Source organism: Callospermophilus lateralis, chromosome 8 (genome assembly GCF_048772815.1).
Source record: "Callospermophilus lateralis isolate mCalLat2 chromosome 8, mCalLat2.hap1, whole genome shotgun sequence".
In the NCBI taxonomy this organism is placed as follows: Eukaryota; Metazoa; Chordata; class Mammalia; order Rodentia; family Sciuridae; genus Callospermophilus; species Callospermophilus lateralis.
In genome coordinates this window covers 98,609,094-98,621,761 of record NC_135312.1, presented here as the reverse complement: position 1 = coordinate 98,621,761, position 12,668 = coordinate 98,609,094, and the positions used below count along the sequence as shown (strand labels likewise).

At 36.6% G+C, this 12,668-nt stretch overlaps 1 protein-coding gene across 3 annotated transcripts in view; it reads left to right on the top strand.

The window, feature by feature from the left end:
* Grid2 (glutamate ionotropic receptor delta type subunit 2) overlaps positions 1-12,668 on the top strand; it is a 1,419,378-nt gene that overhangs the window by 1,383,625 nt on the left and 23,085 nt on the right. For 2 of the 3 annotated variants that reach the window (XM_076864707.2, XM_076864705.2), the window contains one exon: positions 543-965. The exons of the other annotated variant lie outside the window; for it this stretch is intronic. In XM_076864707.2, coding sequence (XP_076720822.1) covers positions 543-965 — 423 coding nt within the window. Of the gene's footprint in view, positions 1-542; positions 966-12,668 lie in introns of those variants that run through there. 3 annotated transcript variants of the gene reach the window in all.

Below are 12,668 nucleotides of genomic sequence, written 5' to 3'. Positions count from 1 at the left end.
GTATGAAATAGCACATCATATCCCTTTTCTCTAAGAATGAAAATTTAAGGTTAGAACTAGATGGTGGAAAGGATCAAAAATCCAATTTGGAATGAGACACTGAAAAGGGAGGAACTATGTATAAAGAAGAGGTGGAGGGGTTTGGAGGGAGTTGCCAAAACCATACTTTTCCTTCATACAGTTTTGCCGGGCCTATCTTATATAGAATGGTAATCACTCTTCTACAACTCTCTGATCTTTCTAGTTGCATGTGGTGTATGCTCATTTTAGACTTTTCACTGGAAAAAAAATATATATTTATCTCAGAATCATATTGGTATTCCCAGAAGCTAATAAGTACAGTGCCTGACTCATATTAGGTGCTCAATAAATATTTGTTAAATGAATAAACCCCAAAGTTCAGTTAATTACATGTTTGCTGAACTACTTTTTCCTTTTCTTTCTTTCTTTTCTTTTCTTTTTTTTTTATTTATTTATTTATTTTTTTTAACCATGGAAGCTAGTACTGATGAGAACCTTATTTTCTTTTTCTTCATCTCCAGGATGACAAGGAAATTGACCTGGAGCACCTCCATAGACGTGTAAATAGCTTGTGCACAGATGACGACAGCCCCCATAAACAGTTTTCCACCTCGTCAATTGACTTGACCCCTCTGGACATTGACACTTTGCCAACACGACAAGCACTGGAGCAAATCAGTGATTTCAGGAACACTCATATCACCACAACAACCTTTATCCCAGAGCAGATCCAGACTCTTAGCCGCACACTGTCAGCTAAAGCGGCCTCTGGTTTCGCTTTTGGCAACGTGCCTGAGCACCGAACTGGCCCTTTTAGGCACAGGGCACCTAATGGGGGCTTTTTCAGGAGTCCTATAAAAACAATGTCATCTATTCCTTATCAACCGACTCCTACCCTGGGGCTCAATCTGGGTAACGATCCAGACCGAGGCACCTCCATATGAGCATCAAACAAAATCTCTTCACTGTTTCTTCTTTAGGACTCCCGTTGCAAGGAGCAACTGTAATATTGTGGGACTAACATGGATGTAACTTTAAAAAAAAAAAATCAGGATTATTAGTAATGATTCTAGTTCTTTCTCCCCACCTTCTCCTTCTTTTCTCTCCCTGTTTATTTCTCTTTTCCGCCCCCCTCTCTTCTCGTATATTTCCCTCCATTTTTTTTTTCATTACTCAACTTGTTCCCCCAGAATATAGTATTCTAGGATCCTATTAGTCTGCTTTTCAAATACTGTACTTCAAGTTTAGGAAATGTGCACTGAGTATACTAAAAGTTTATGCAGGTTTAATTTTACATCAAGGCCTCTTACATAACATTTCTCTATTTTTAAAAATATAATTGCAATAACTTCAGTCTTTTTACATTCTTCTGCTGCATCCATATAATGCTCCACTGCTGTTGAGTGTCCTTTAACTGTGGACCAAAGGCAATCCCTGCAGTGTTTAGAAAACAATTTCAAGACCATTCAGGCCACACAATATCAGAATGCAATTTTGTAGGATTACAAAAAGCCATTAATATGCCAGTCAAGACTACAGTTAAAACTACTCTTGCACTGCAACAGTGCATATGACCTTTATGTGATTGTACAGTATCAAAAGTTTTTTCTTATGTACAGTAAACTTTATCATATGGCAGAAGCCTCTATTGTGTTAAATAACTTAGTATCTCATATATATATATATATATACATATATATGCACCTATATAATGTGTATATATATAAAAAGGCAGCCATTGCTATTGCAATTCATTTAATAAAGCTTTAGTTAAAAAAAAAAAGTATTGTATACAGGAACTATGTATAGTGCAGGAGGTCTTTTCAGTTAGAAAAGGCAGGTTGCTTTAATGTTATTCTGACTCGCATTGTTTGCCAACAGAGACTATTTTATACTTTTGTTATTAAAACATCCAGGGCGATTTAATATTTGTTCCTAGATGTAATTCATTTGAATAGGTTTTGCATTTGTTATTCAGCAGTGTATAAAGCTAACCTTGATAATTTTACTTTTAATTAATTATCTAAATGGAAAATGCTATTAGCTGAATCATATCCACTACAGTACCTAGAGCTCCATAGGAGTCTAAGCATAGATCATAAAAGGTTAAAAATCCTCTTCCAAAGCAGGAAGCCAATCAATATAACAACAGAAGTTGGGGAGGAATGGGAGCCCTTCAGAAGTATTGATGTGGCCTTAATTATGTCATCCATTACCCTAAAAAAAAAAAAGAAAACGTAATTACCACGCTGGGCTCTCATCTTTACCCCTTTATACGTTCAGTTCCATTTGGAGGAGTTATGTATTTTTTAACTTAGTGCCAAGTGTATAGAAGGACAACAGCAAAAGCAGTGCCTCTTTGGGCACAACCCTTTTCAAGTAGCATTCTTATCTGTTAGAAATGTAGAAAGAACTTCATTTGTAATCCTTAAATTAAAATGTGGTAAGTAGGCAGCAAGAACTTATCCTGTGTTTTTACGCAGCCATGCACTTATTTTAAGCTAATTCACTCCATGGCTAGGATCGAGATAGGAATCAACCTATGTGATTTGCTTTAGGAGAAATTAAGAGGTATATTCTTAAGGCATATTATATTTTGATGCTAATTCTGTTCTGGGGAGCACCTTGTACTGTCACTGTTTTTGTACTAAATCTTCAAATATTGTCTACTGTGTAAGGCAGAGAAATTTCTTATCATGCAAAAACCATTTTGTTTCCAGGGTAACAAGTACCTAAGTGCATGCACAACTTGCTTTCCCTTGTAACATTCATGATCTCATTCACAATTCTGATTTTAAAACAAAACAAACAAAAAAAAAATCTTTACAATGAGCTATATAGGGACATACCAGATGTTGCAGTGATTTTAGCTATCAACAAACTGTTAACCATGTACAATATTTAAAATAGGCTTATTTTGATGTATTGCCTATTATACAAATACACAAAACATTTTTGGAGGCCTCAGTTATGAGTGGCAGAGCTTTCTGTGTATAATTTGTCTACATAATTTGTCTAATAAAAATGTTTTCTAAACTTGCTCTCATACTATTGAAGTCTTAACTGTAAAATTTGAAAATGCTTACTTTCTTTCTGATTGAGCTGAATTTTTCCAAAAATTTGTCTTGAGTTAATTAAAGCATAAAACACACTAAGTTACTAACAGAACTATTGCCAAAGTGAGTGGCTTTCTAAAATCCATACTAAGGGCTGTCTTAAGCCAATGACAGACTGCATTTCTGCTATTTGGGACAATTTGAACCAACAATATATTCGCCTTTCTTTCTGGATATCTCTATGAGCACTTTTTTGGGGGAGAGATTTATCCTAGTTCACAGAAACAATGCAACCATTATAATAATAGCAGGATTGACTGTCAACCAAATAAATACTTTTTAAAATAGACTTTGCTGAATGGTACTTTGCTTCATCAGTTAAAAAGAAAAAAAAAACTTGAGAAGATCCATTTCCCCTACATAATACCTTCTTTTTTTGTTTCTGTTATATCAAAAAGAGAAATAAAGGAAAGAAAATTAAGGAGATCTTCTCTATTAAAAAATTTCTTTGCTGTTAGAGAAAGATTCATCACACTGAATCTTTTAATCTAGAAAATCATTCAGACTAAGATTATTTCTGATGCCGTATTCTTTGCTGCATTCAACAACATTTTTTAAATTCTTTTAGCTTTTAACTCACTCAATGAGTATAAATATTATTTGGATTAAAACCTGCTGTCTAAAATTCCTTCAAAAATAATTTTTTAACCATTGAAACTAGGAGGAAATTTTGAGGTCCAGACTGCCTCTCTTATTATATGAATAAGGGAACCTACTATGCTAAGATTTGACTTGCCCACATTTTTGATAATCCAAGACTTGAAACTGAACCTTTTTTCTATTTAACTCTGTCATCAGTTATCTTCACAGGGGTCTTTATGGACTTTGAATGTAGGGTTGACTAGATAAAATGTTTTCATCTGCTCCTCTCACCATCCTAGACTGCAAATCTCTAGGATCTTTCCTTGCTCATTTGGGACCACAAAGATCATCTGATTCAACTGGTCCTTTTGCAGATGGGGAATCAAGCACTCATGTTATTTACCCAAGGTCACTGCTCCTGGCAGAACTAAAGCTGGGTCCTGATTCTATAGTACCAGTTCCTCCAGCCATAGTTTGTGGGGGCTTGACCACTTAGACCAGCGTGTTATTTCAGTACAAGACAAATACCCACTAAGATGTCCAGTTTATTCCATTAGTGAGTCATTAAGATACCTGGTTGTCACTTTTACATCAGAACTTATGCACAGGTTTTGCTTTAATCATATATGCATAACAATTGTTAAGACCTCCTTTCTTCCTATATAGATTAACCTACAGGCAATTTTTTGTTTTCTTAATTGTTACTATTTTTTTCCATATTCTTTAGTTTGGGATTGACTGTCACCCAAATAAATGCTTTTAAAAATAGACTTTGCTGAATGGTACTTTGCTTCATCAATTAAAAAGAAAAAAAAAAGTTGAGAAGATCCATTTACCCTACATTAATACCTTCTAAGCCACACAATTAAATAACAGATTATCACTATTTTATAATCCAAATTTTCTGGTGAAAAGCCCTCTGGATTATGAGTACAGTTAACTAAAGCAGAGCTAAGAGTTTATGTACTGGTAAACATGTGTTTTCTCCTTAAGTATAAACCTTGTGATGATTGATAAAAATACAGTGCACTCACTAAAATTGGGCTTCCTTCTAGAGTATTTTTATTTCTATATCAAATCCTATAACCAACCTTTGTGGCATGATGTTAATAAATGGATAACAATTATTGCCATAATTATCATCTCAACAAATTTTAACAGATATCTTCTCAATAAATAGTTTTAGACACTCTGCTATGAGGTAGTATATCTGAGCTCCCTAGGTTGAAATGACTTTCTGGACACTGAATTAAAGCCAGAGCTTGTGTTACATTGCATGGATTGAACTAGATCTGTGTCTCCAGAGAGCCGGCTGGGTGACTGACTGCCCCTGGGCTCTGCAGTCAAGGGTGGCATGAAGGAATGCCTGCGCTCAGCTCTGGGTTTGGATGTGTTCCACCTCTTTGCTCTGTCCTTGCCCCTTACCCACATGCAGAATATGGGAGCCACCTTAGAGACGTTCTGAGGTGACATGATGAGTCCTCCCAAACCACTACAGTCCTTTCGGGGCCTGGATTGTCCAACTGACGAGAGCAAGCCATCCTAATAGTTCTCATGAGCGGAGCAAGAGGCAGCTGAGTGGGCTTCCTAGGTTCAGACCATCTCCACAAAGAAGACCTGGAAATTTCCCCAGATGCCAGACAAAGAGTCCAAACTTTCAGAAATGTGAAAATTGCTATAAGCCACAGGCCAGCTACTATCTAACCCTGTATCCTTACCAATACCTGCATACCATTCAGACTGGCACCTCCCCGCAGGTGTCTGTGTCAGAACAATGCCACATTAACTCATTTTCTATCCCTGCAGATCTAATTAGTCAGGAGAGTTAGAGCTTTGTAGTGTTTCAAACTCCTTGCTTCAAAGGAACTGAACAATCTAAGGCTCTTTTTCATGTTACAACTAAGCTTCCTGGCTGCCTTTTCTGTCCTTTCTAAGACACCCCGGATGCAGTGCAGCCTAGGAGCCAATGAATGTGAAATGGGCCCCAGGCTGCCCACTGTGACCACAACTTCCCACCCACCATGCTTCCAGAAGACTAGGAACTTCATGGCTTTGCTCTATTGTATAGAGCTGCAGAGACGTGCTGAATGGTCACCTGACACATGATGCCTTCCCCCCACCACAAGGAATGGAAACTGCTCTCTCTCATTTGCACACCTGAATTTTCCAAATTCCCATTTTTTTATTAATATTCATATGCTTTGTTTCCACATAATATTGATGGCAACACAAAAATCGCTCAAATTTGAGTGCATTTTCCCTATCTGAAGTCTCCATCATGGCTTCCACACAATTTAGGATAAAGTATTACCTTTTAACTACTTTTACACATTTCCCAAAATTTCTAATTTCTTCAGAGTGGAGAAGAGAAACTGCCTATGGTATTTGGACACATTCCTGAACTTATGCTATCCATGTGGCAGTGTAGCCTTTGTGAGGCATGAGAACTTAGCTTCCTTTTGAAGAAATCTCCTAGCTTTCCACCTTGGAACTGACAGTACATTTCAAGGGTCTCAAACTATCCATGATGTGATCAGAAATTTACAAAACTGTCAAGACAACATTAATGCTCATTAATTAAAAACTAATTAAGCTTTTATAACAGCTGCTTTAGAAGGAGAAACATATGTCACAAAATCAAAGAACAATACAGAATGAGAGACTAGATGAAAAATATGACTTTTAAATAAATATTTTGTCTGTCGCAGATTTGAAATGTGAATAGAAGGCAAACTTCAATTTTAAAATTATTATACTGTTTTTTAAATTGGTGCTGCTGAAAACACTTTGGGAGGTAGTTGCCTTAGAAATTAAATAGCTACTTCAGTGGCTATTTCTAATTTTTTTGTTTAAATTTGACATCACTATTATTTTTTAAGCTCACACAGACATGCATATGCAAAGAAATCCTGAAATTGAAAAGTAAGTATTTTACAGCTTGCCTATTCACTGTACAAAAGATTAATAATTGGAGGCCTTAAAGAACTAGTTCTTCTAATATATAATAAAACAAAGTTCAATTTGTAAAAATTTAAATTCAGAACACTTTCAGGATCACAACTATTTCCTGAAGCAAGGGATACACTGGTATCTATCTCAGACTCAGTGAATAAGTATATGATGGTTAATATTTAATTCATTTTCAGAATTATATTAAAATTGACCTTAAAATTAATTCTAGCCTTCTATTAACACCTGTTCACAAGAGTTGGCTATAAAATTTGTTGTTAGAAATAAAAACACAAAATGAATTTGAAAATGGAGTTCAGCATATCTCATTTGACTTTTTCATGCTAATAATGGTTATTGAATAACTAATATGCTCAAGCGCTCCTCTAGGTACTATTTTAAAAAGCTTTGAAGGTTAGTTGTTCAATGCATTACAGCCGCGTGATAGCTTCCCCGATATCTTTGACACTGAATATCTAACACAGAACTACATTCGCACACAATGTTTTCCAATGAGTACAATGCTTTTTTTCAGAATTAATGTGCTTAAAATAAAAATTAGAAACAACTAAGCTGCACAGCAAGATAGTACACATAATTGGGACTCCCAGATTCAGTTCTGTATGACTAGGCATTTTAAAGTGTGTTTATTGCTCACTCACTCAGATTTCTCCACGAAAATGTCATGGTTAAAAGACCATTCACAAATTGAGCAACACGTGTGCAAACACTGCTCACAAGTACAGTCTCCAAAGTGTCTGGTGTGTCCAACAATCAGCCATCAACAATTGAATTTTAATTAACTCTTAAATGGCCATCATCATCAAATGAAGTTTTATTCCTTCATAATAAAGATTTTTGTCTCTCTCTCTCTCTCTCTTTTTTTTACAAAGTATTAGTATGTACACATAAAGTAAGTTTTCAGGGAGAGAGAATATTAGAAACAAAAAAAATCACATGAGATCAATCTGTCCCTCAACAAATACTTTCTGAGCACCTACTATGAATGTGGCATCATAGAGCAGAGCTTTCCTAACTGGTGTGCCAAGACACACGTCCAGGCCACCAGAGGTTCCAGGGTCTGAGATATTCATCCCCTCATTTCTCGAGGTAGCAAAGTAGACCCCAGGGCTGGAATTCCACCTGTGTATCTCTCTCTCCTAGTGTGCCCCAGGAACTTCCAAAGTTGGATAAATAAAAAAATAAATATTTGAAAAGTGAAATAAAAATTTATGCATAAATAACATCAACAGACATGAATAAACATTCTAGCATGATAAAGGATATATCTGTTAAATTAGTGGTATAGAGAAATATTCTTTGAGAAGAGAAAAAGAAAAAGGTACCAGCTGGCTATTTGGCTTGGGATAGTTTCATGGAATAAGTGGAAATCTAGCAGAATTACTGAGAGTATGCAAAGAGCAGAAGAATAATTTACTACATGCAATAAAATGCTCAAGAATAGGAAGAAATTGTTCAGAGGAGCAGTAAACATCAATATTTGGAATATGATTTCATATCAGGGAGCACCCAAAGGTACAGCCTGGGGAGGTTGTGAACACCTAAAGGCTGGGGTCCTGAGAACACATCATGTCCCCTTCATTCAGCTTTCACACACTCAACAGAGGTTCATGGGGGTCCTACTATGTATTAGACACTATTCTATATGTTGGAAAAACACCAGTAAAAAAAAAAAACAAAAAAAACACTGGGGGTGCTGGGTTGTGGCTCCACAGTAGAGCGCTTGCCTAGCACGTGTGAGACGCTGGGTTCCATCCTTAGCAACATATACAAATAAAGTTATTGTGTATGACTACAACAACAACAACAAATAAATAAATAAATGAGAAACCTCTGCCCCCCAGGAGTTTACAGTTAGTGGGGGATGGAGGAGACAGACAATAAGCAAGATAAATAAGTAAAACATTAGTCTATTAGAGGATAAGGCGGTAGAGAAAAACCAAGCAAAAAAAAGGGAAAGCTGGAAGGCCAAGGTGGAAATGGGGACTGGTATTTTAAATAAAGTGGTCAGAAGAGGTCTCACTCCTCAGGTGACATTCAACTGAAGAATGGTACAGTGGTGCCCTTTGCTGGCAATTTGAATTTCAGTCCTTGAATTGTCAGAGAGAGATGGAAACGGGGCTGGTGGTCACAGGCTCCTAACCATGGGTGTGTGGAGATCTCCACTGGGGGTAGTGAGGAGCCAGTGAAGGTTTTTGACCAAAATAGAAACATGTTCTTTCTTACAAGGTGGTTTAGAAAGATTAAACTGGTAGGAATTTATCAAATGGAAGGGAGAAGAGGCCAACTGAAAGATTTTTGAAGTAGTTCAGGTATGAGCTGAACATCTTAGTTAAAAAAAAAAGAAAGAAGATACAGAGGGCAGATAAACTTTGAAAGAAGAATCCAGAGAATTTGAAGATTCATTGAATATATAGCATGAGACATAAAAACAAACTAGAGATGGCTGATTTTCAAATTCAGATGCTAAAATGTAAAAATAAGGGGCTGGGGCTGTGGCTCAGTGGTAGAGCACTTGTCTAGCCTGCGTGAGGCACTGGGTTTGATCCTTAGCATCACATAAAAATAAATAAATAAAAGTATTGTGTCCATCTACAACTAAAGAATAATAAAAATAATTATAATGAAAATTAGCAAAATCAGAAGAATATCTGGTGTGTTATTTTTCCTTAAGCTGGGAGGTTTACGAAACAGAATAAAGAACTGCTTTTTTCTTTTCTTTCATTGGGGCATGAATGATGGATTGTACGGATTCTTAACAGGTGGAGGGGAACTAAGGGGATCAGTCAGGGTCCATGGTGTCTACATAGCGCCCCCCAAGTTCCTAAGGGTTTTTCTTGGAATTTAGAGGGATGCTGCTGGGCTGAAGTGAGACCCTCTGGGCTTGTTAGAGCTGCTCTGCTTCCACCTCTTCACACATTCAACTTCCAGTTAAGACTCCCTTCACCCTTGGGATAATGCATTGTTGATAAATGGCCAACACTGCAACTCACAAGTTTCCCGAGGCAGCCCATGAGAGCCTTTAAATTTTCATTGTCTAATCCCTAGATTATTCTTCCTTATATTTGGTCTTTGTCTTATGTTAAAATTTGCTCTCTGTTAGTTTTTTGGTTTTTTGTTTTTGTTTTTGTTTGTTTGTTTGTTTAATACTACAAAACGAGCCTCATCCATTTTTCCACAAAACACTTATCATGTTTCTCACACAGTGGAACCAAGAGTAGACCAAACTGTCTTTTGAAATGGTGACAATGACGCAAAGCTTACAACTGGGCCTTGAACTTTTCCTGGTATCTCCAGTACCCCTAAAGAGAGGAAGAACGAGAGCGAGGTCCCCTTGTATTAGAGTCATTAGAAATATAGAGCAGCCATCCCTGAATAGAAACTAGAGACATATCCAAATACAGACATGTGTTGTGAAAGGAAATAAAGTTATAGCAGACATTACAACCCCCTGCAGTGTACAAGCCAGCATACTTGGTACTACAAATCAAATCAAGCAACCATGCTTGGTTTCTTGAAACAGTTACATGCTTTGACTTCTGAGACTATTTCAACTTGAGAGTTCAGAAAACATCTGTTAACACAGTTCAAAGTATTTACAGGAGACCAAAGTTTGATCTGAAATGCCCCTTGTTACATGTTCTGCCCTCAGAGTTTAAGAGGTGAACTTTCACCAAACAGGTAGCACCAAGACAACAGATTTGGATTTTGTCCTAAATCTTGTCTGCTGGCTTTACTTCTCAACTTGCAGTCATTACAATGGTTGACTTTCAAGAGGTCAAGATAATTCCCCCATTCTAATAAAAAGATGTTATAAAACAAATATAAAACAAGATAGATGGTGTATGTCTTTAAGAATTTTAAATCACTTTGGTTACTGGGCGTGGTGACACATGTCTGTAATCCCAGCAATTCAGAATACTGAGGCAGAGGAGCACACCTTCAAAAGCAGCCTCAGCAACTTAGTGAGCTCTTATCTCAAAACAAAAAAGGACTGGGGATGTGGCTTGTGGTTAAGCACCTCTAGGTTCAATCACTGGCACCAAAAAATAAAAAGAATAAAATAACTTTGGTAAAAATCTACTTTTCAAATTGTTTAAGAATATAATTCCTTGCAATTTACTCTGCCCCCAAAACCTTACTTTTAGCATATAAACCTTGAAATACACACACACACATACACACACACACACACACACACACACACACACACACCTACCCACTTCTCACAAAAGAATAGTACACAAATTAGGTATACAGTTGTGTTGAATGAATGTACAATGAGAATTTTTCAGTAGTTATGGAGGCACATATTTCTAAATTGCAATTAATAAAATACAGAGCATGTACCCTCATCTAGTAATATTTCTTATGTATGGAAGTTTAATTCATTCTCATATGAAGAAGGAAGTGGGTAACTTCTGCTTCAATTCCTGTTCCTTTCAGGACAATATGTATGTTCTAAGTATAGCAACCATGGGGAAGGGGTGGCACGTTGACCACATCCAGCACAATGCTAGGCACTATGTATGTTTTTCACTTGATTTTCAAAATAATTCTCTAGATTTGCTGTTGTTGATGCAAATCAAACAGATATAAAACACAACAAAACATAAAACTCTGAAGAGTTAGGTCATTTGATCAAGACCATACAATTATTAGATGACCAAAGCAAAACTGAAACCCAAACTTCTCTAACTTGGAAATCCATGCTCTTTTACCTCAACTGGCTGCTCCTGCAATCAAAAAGAGATGGGCAATAAGTGACTCTTTCATAGTCCCTCACTCTGTAAGGGGCTGTGTACACTGTACAATGCATAAAAACCAACTGGTACTCACCAGTTGAGTATATTTTTTAATGCAGAAATTATACCCCATTTTATTCAAATGTATGATGTCAAGAACATTGTATTGTCATGAGCAACTAATTAAATAAATAAACTAACAAAAAAACAAATAAATAAATAAAGATATTATGTTCACCTACAACCAAAAAAAATGAAAAAGAAACTAAGTAGGGAATAAAATTTCATAAAAGATGAACATACTTGATATGTGCATTGTAGTAGCATATGAAAAAGTACACTGATTCAGGAAGTACCTTGCCAGATTGGCATCAACCACAAAGACTGCTCAGATGCCAGCAAAACTGCTAGTTCCTTTCTCTGCTAGTGGTGCCAGCAACCTTACTTCCCCTTTCTTATTGGAAATATTAAAAAAACACTAATGCCAACTGAGTCCACTTGTATAATGCCCTGACACCTGAACACCCTTTTCCAGCCCTACTTCTACAAGTCAAGGTTAAGCCTATGTTAAGCTCTGCTTGGAGCTACTGTAGGAGATTTCCTAAGCTTCCCACTCCCAGCTCACACCTCACCTAGACATTTACTGTATACTCTTACCAAAATATTGTTCAGGTGATGTCACTCTGTGATTTAATTTTGACCATATTATTTCTATGGTCTACTAATTGATGAGCAAGGACCTTAGCTGAGACATCTTAAGAGTGTTCCTGGCAGGAAGCACTAAGTCAGCCATCACAGACAGGCAGCATTTGAGCCAAGGAGGTAGGACTTTCACAATTAAAGATATGAATGTAGATTGTAAATGCAACACACAAAAAGGAAATGGGAAAATACAATTGAAAAGTAGGGAACAGAAAAGAAGCCTACTTGGCTTAAAAGTAGAGGTTCTATGGAGATAGACAGAAGATATGGAGGAAGAACTGGTTTGTTAATGCAGTCAATAATGTGTTTTATATTTTGAGAGTCACACACACACACACACACACACATCAAGTAAATATGCAGAGACTTTCAAGGCTATTATGAAGAGATGTCATGTGCATGAATAACAACAGGCTAAGACATATGTGTTCCATAAAAGTGACATCTTTTAGGAATCCAGAGAAGAGAGAGTGGTATCTTTCAAGGTACCCTTTTACTGAAATACAGATATAACTACCATTTAAGATGATAA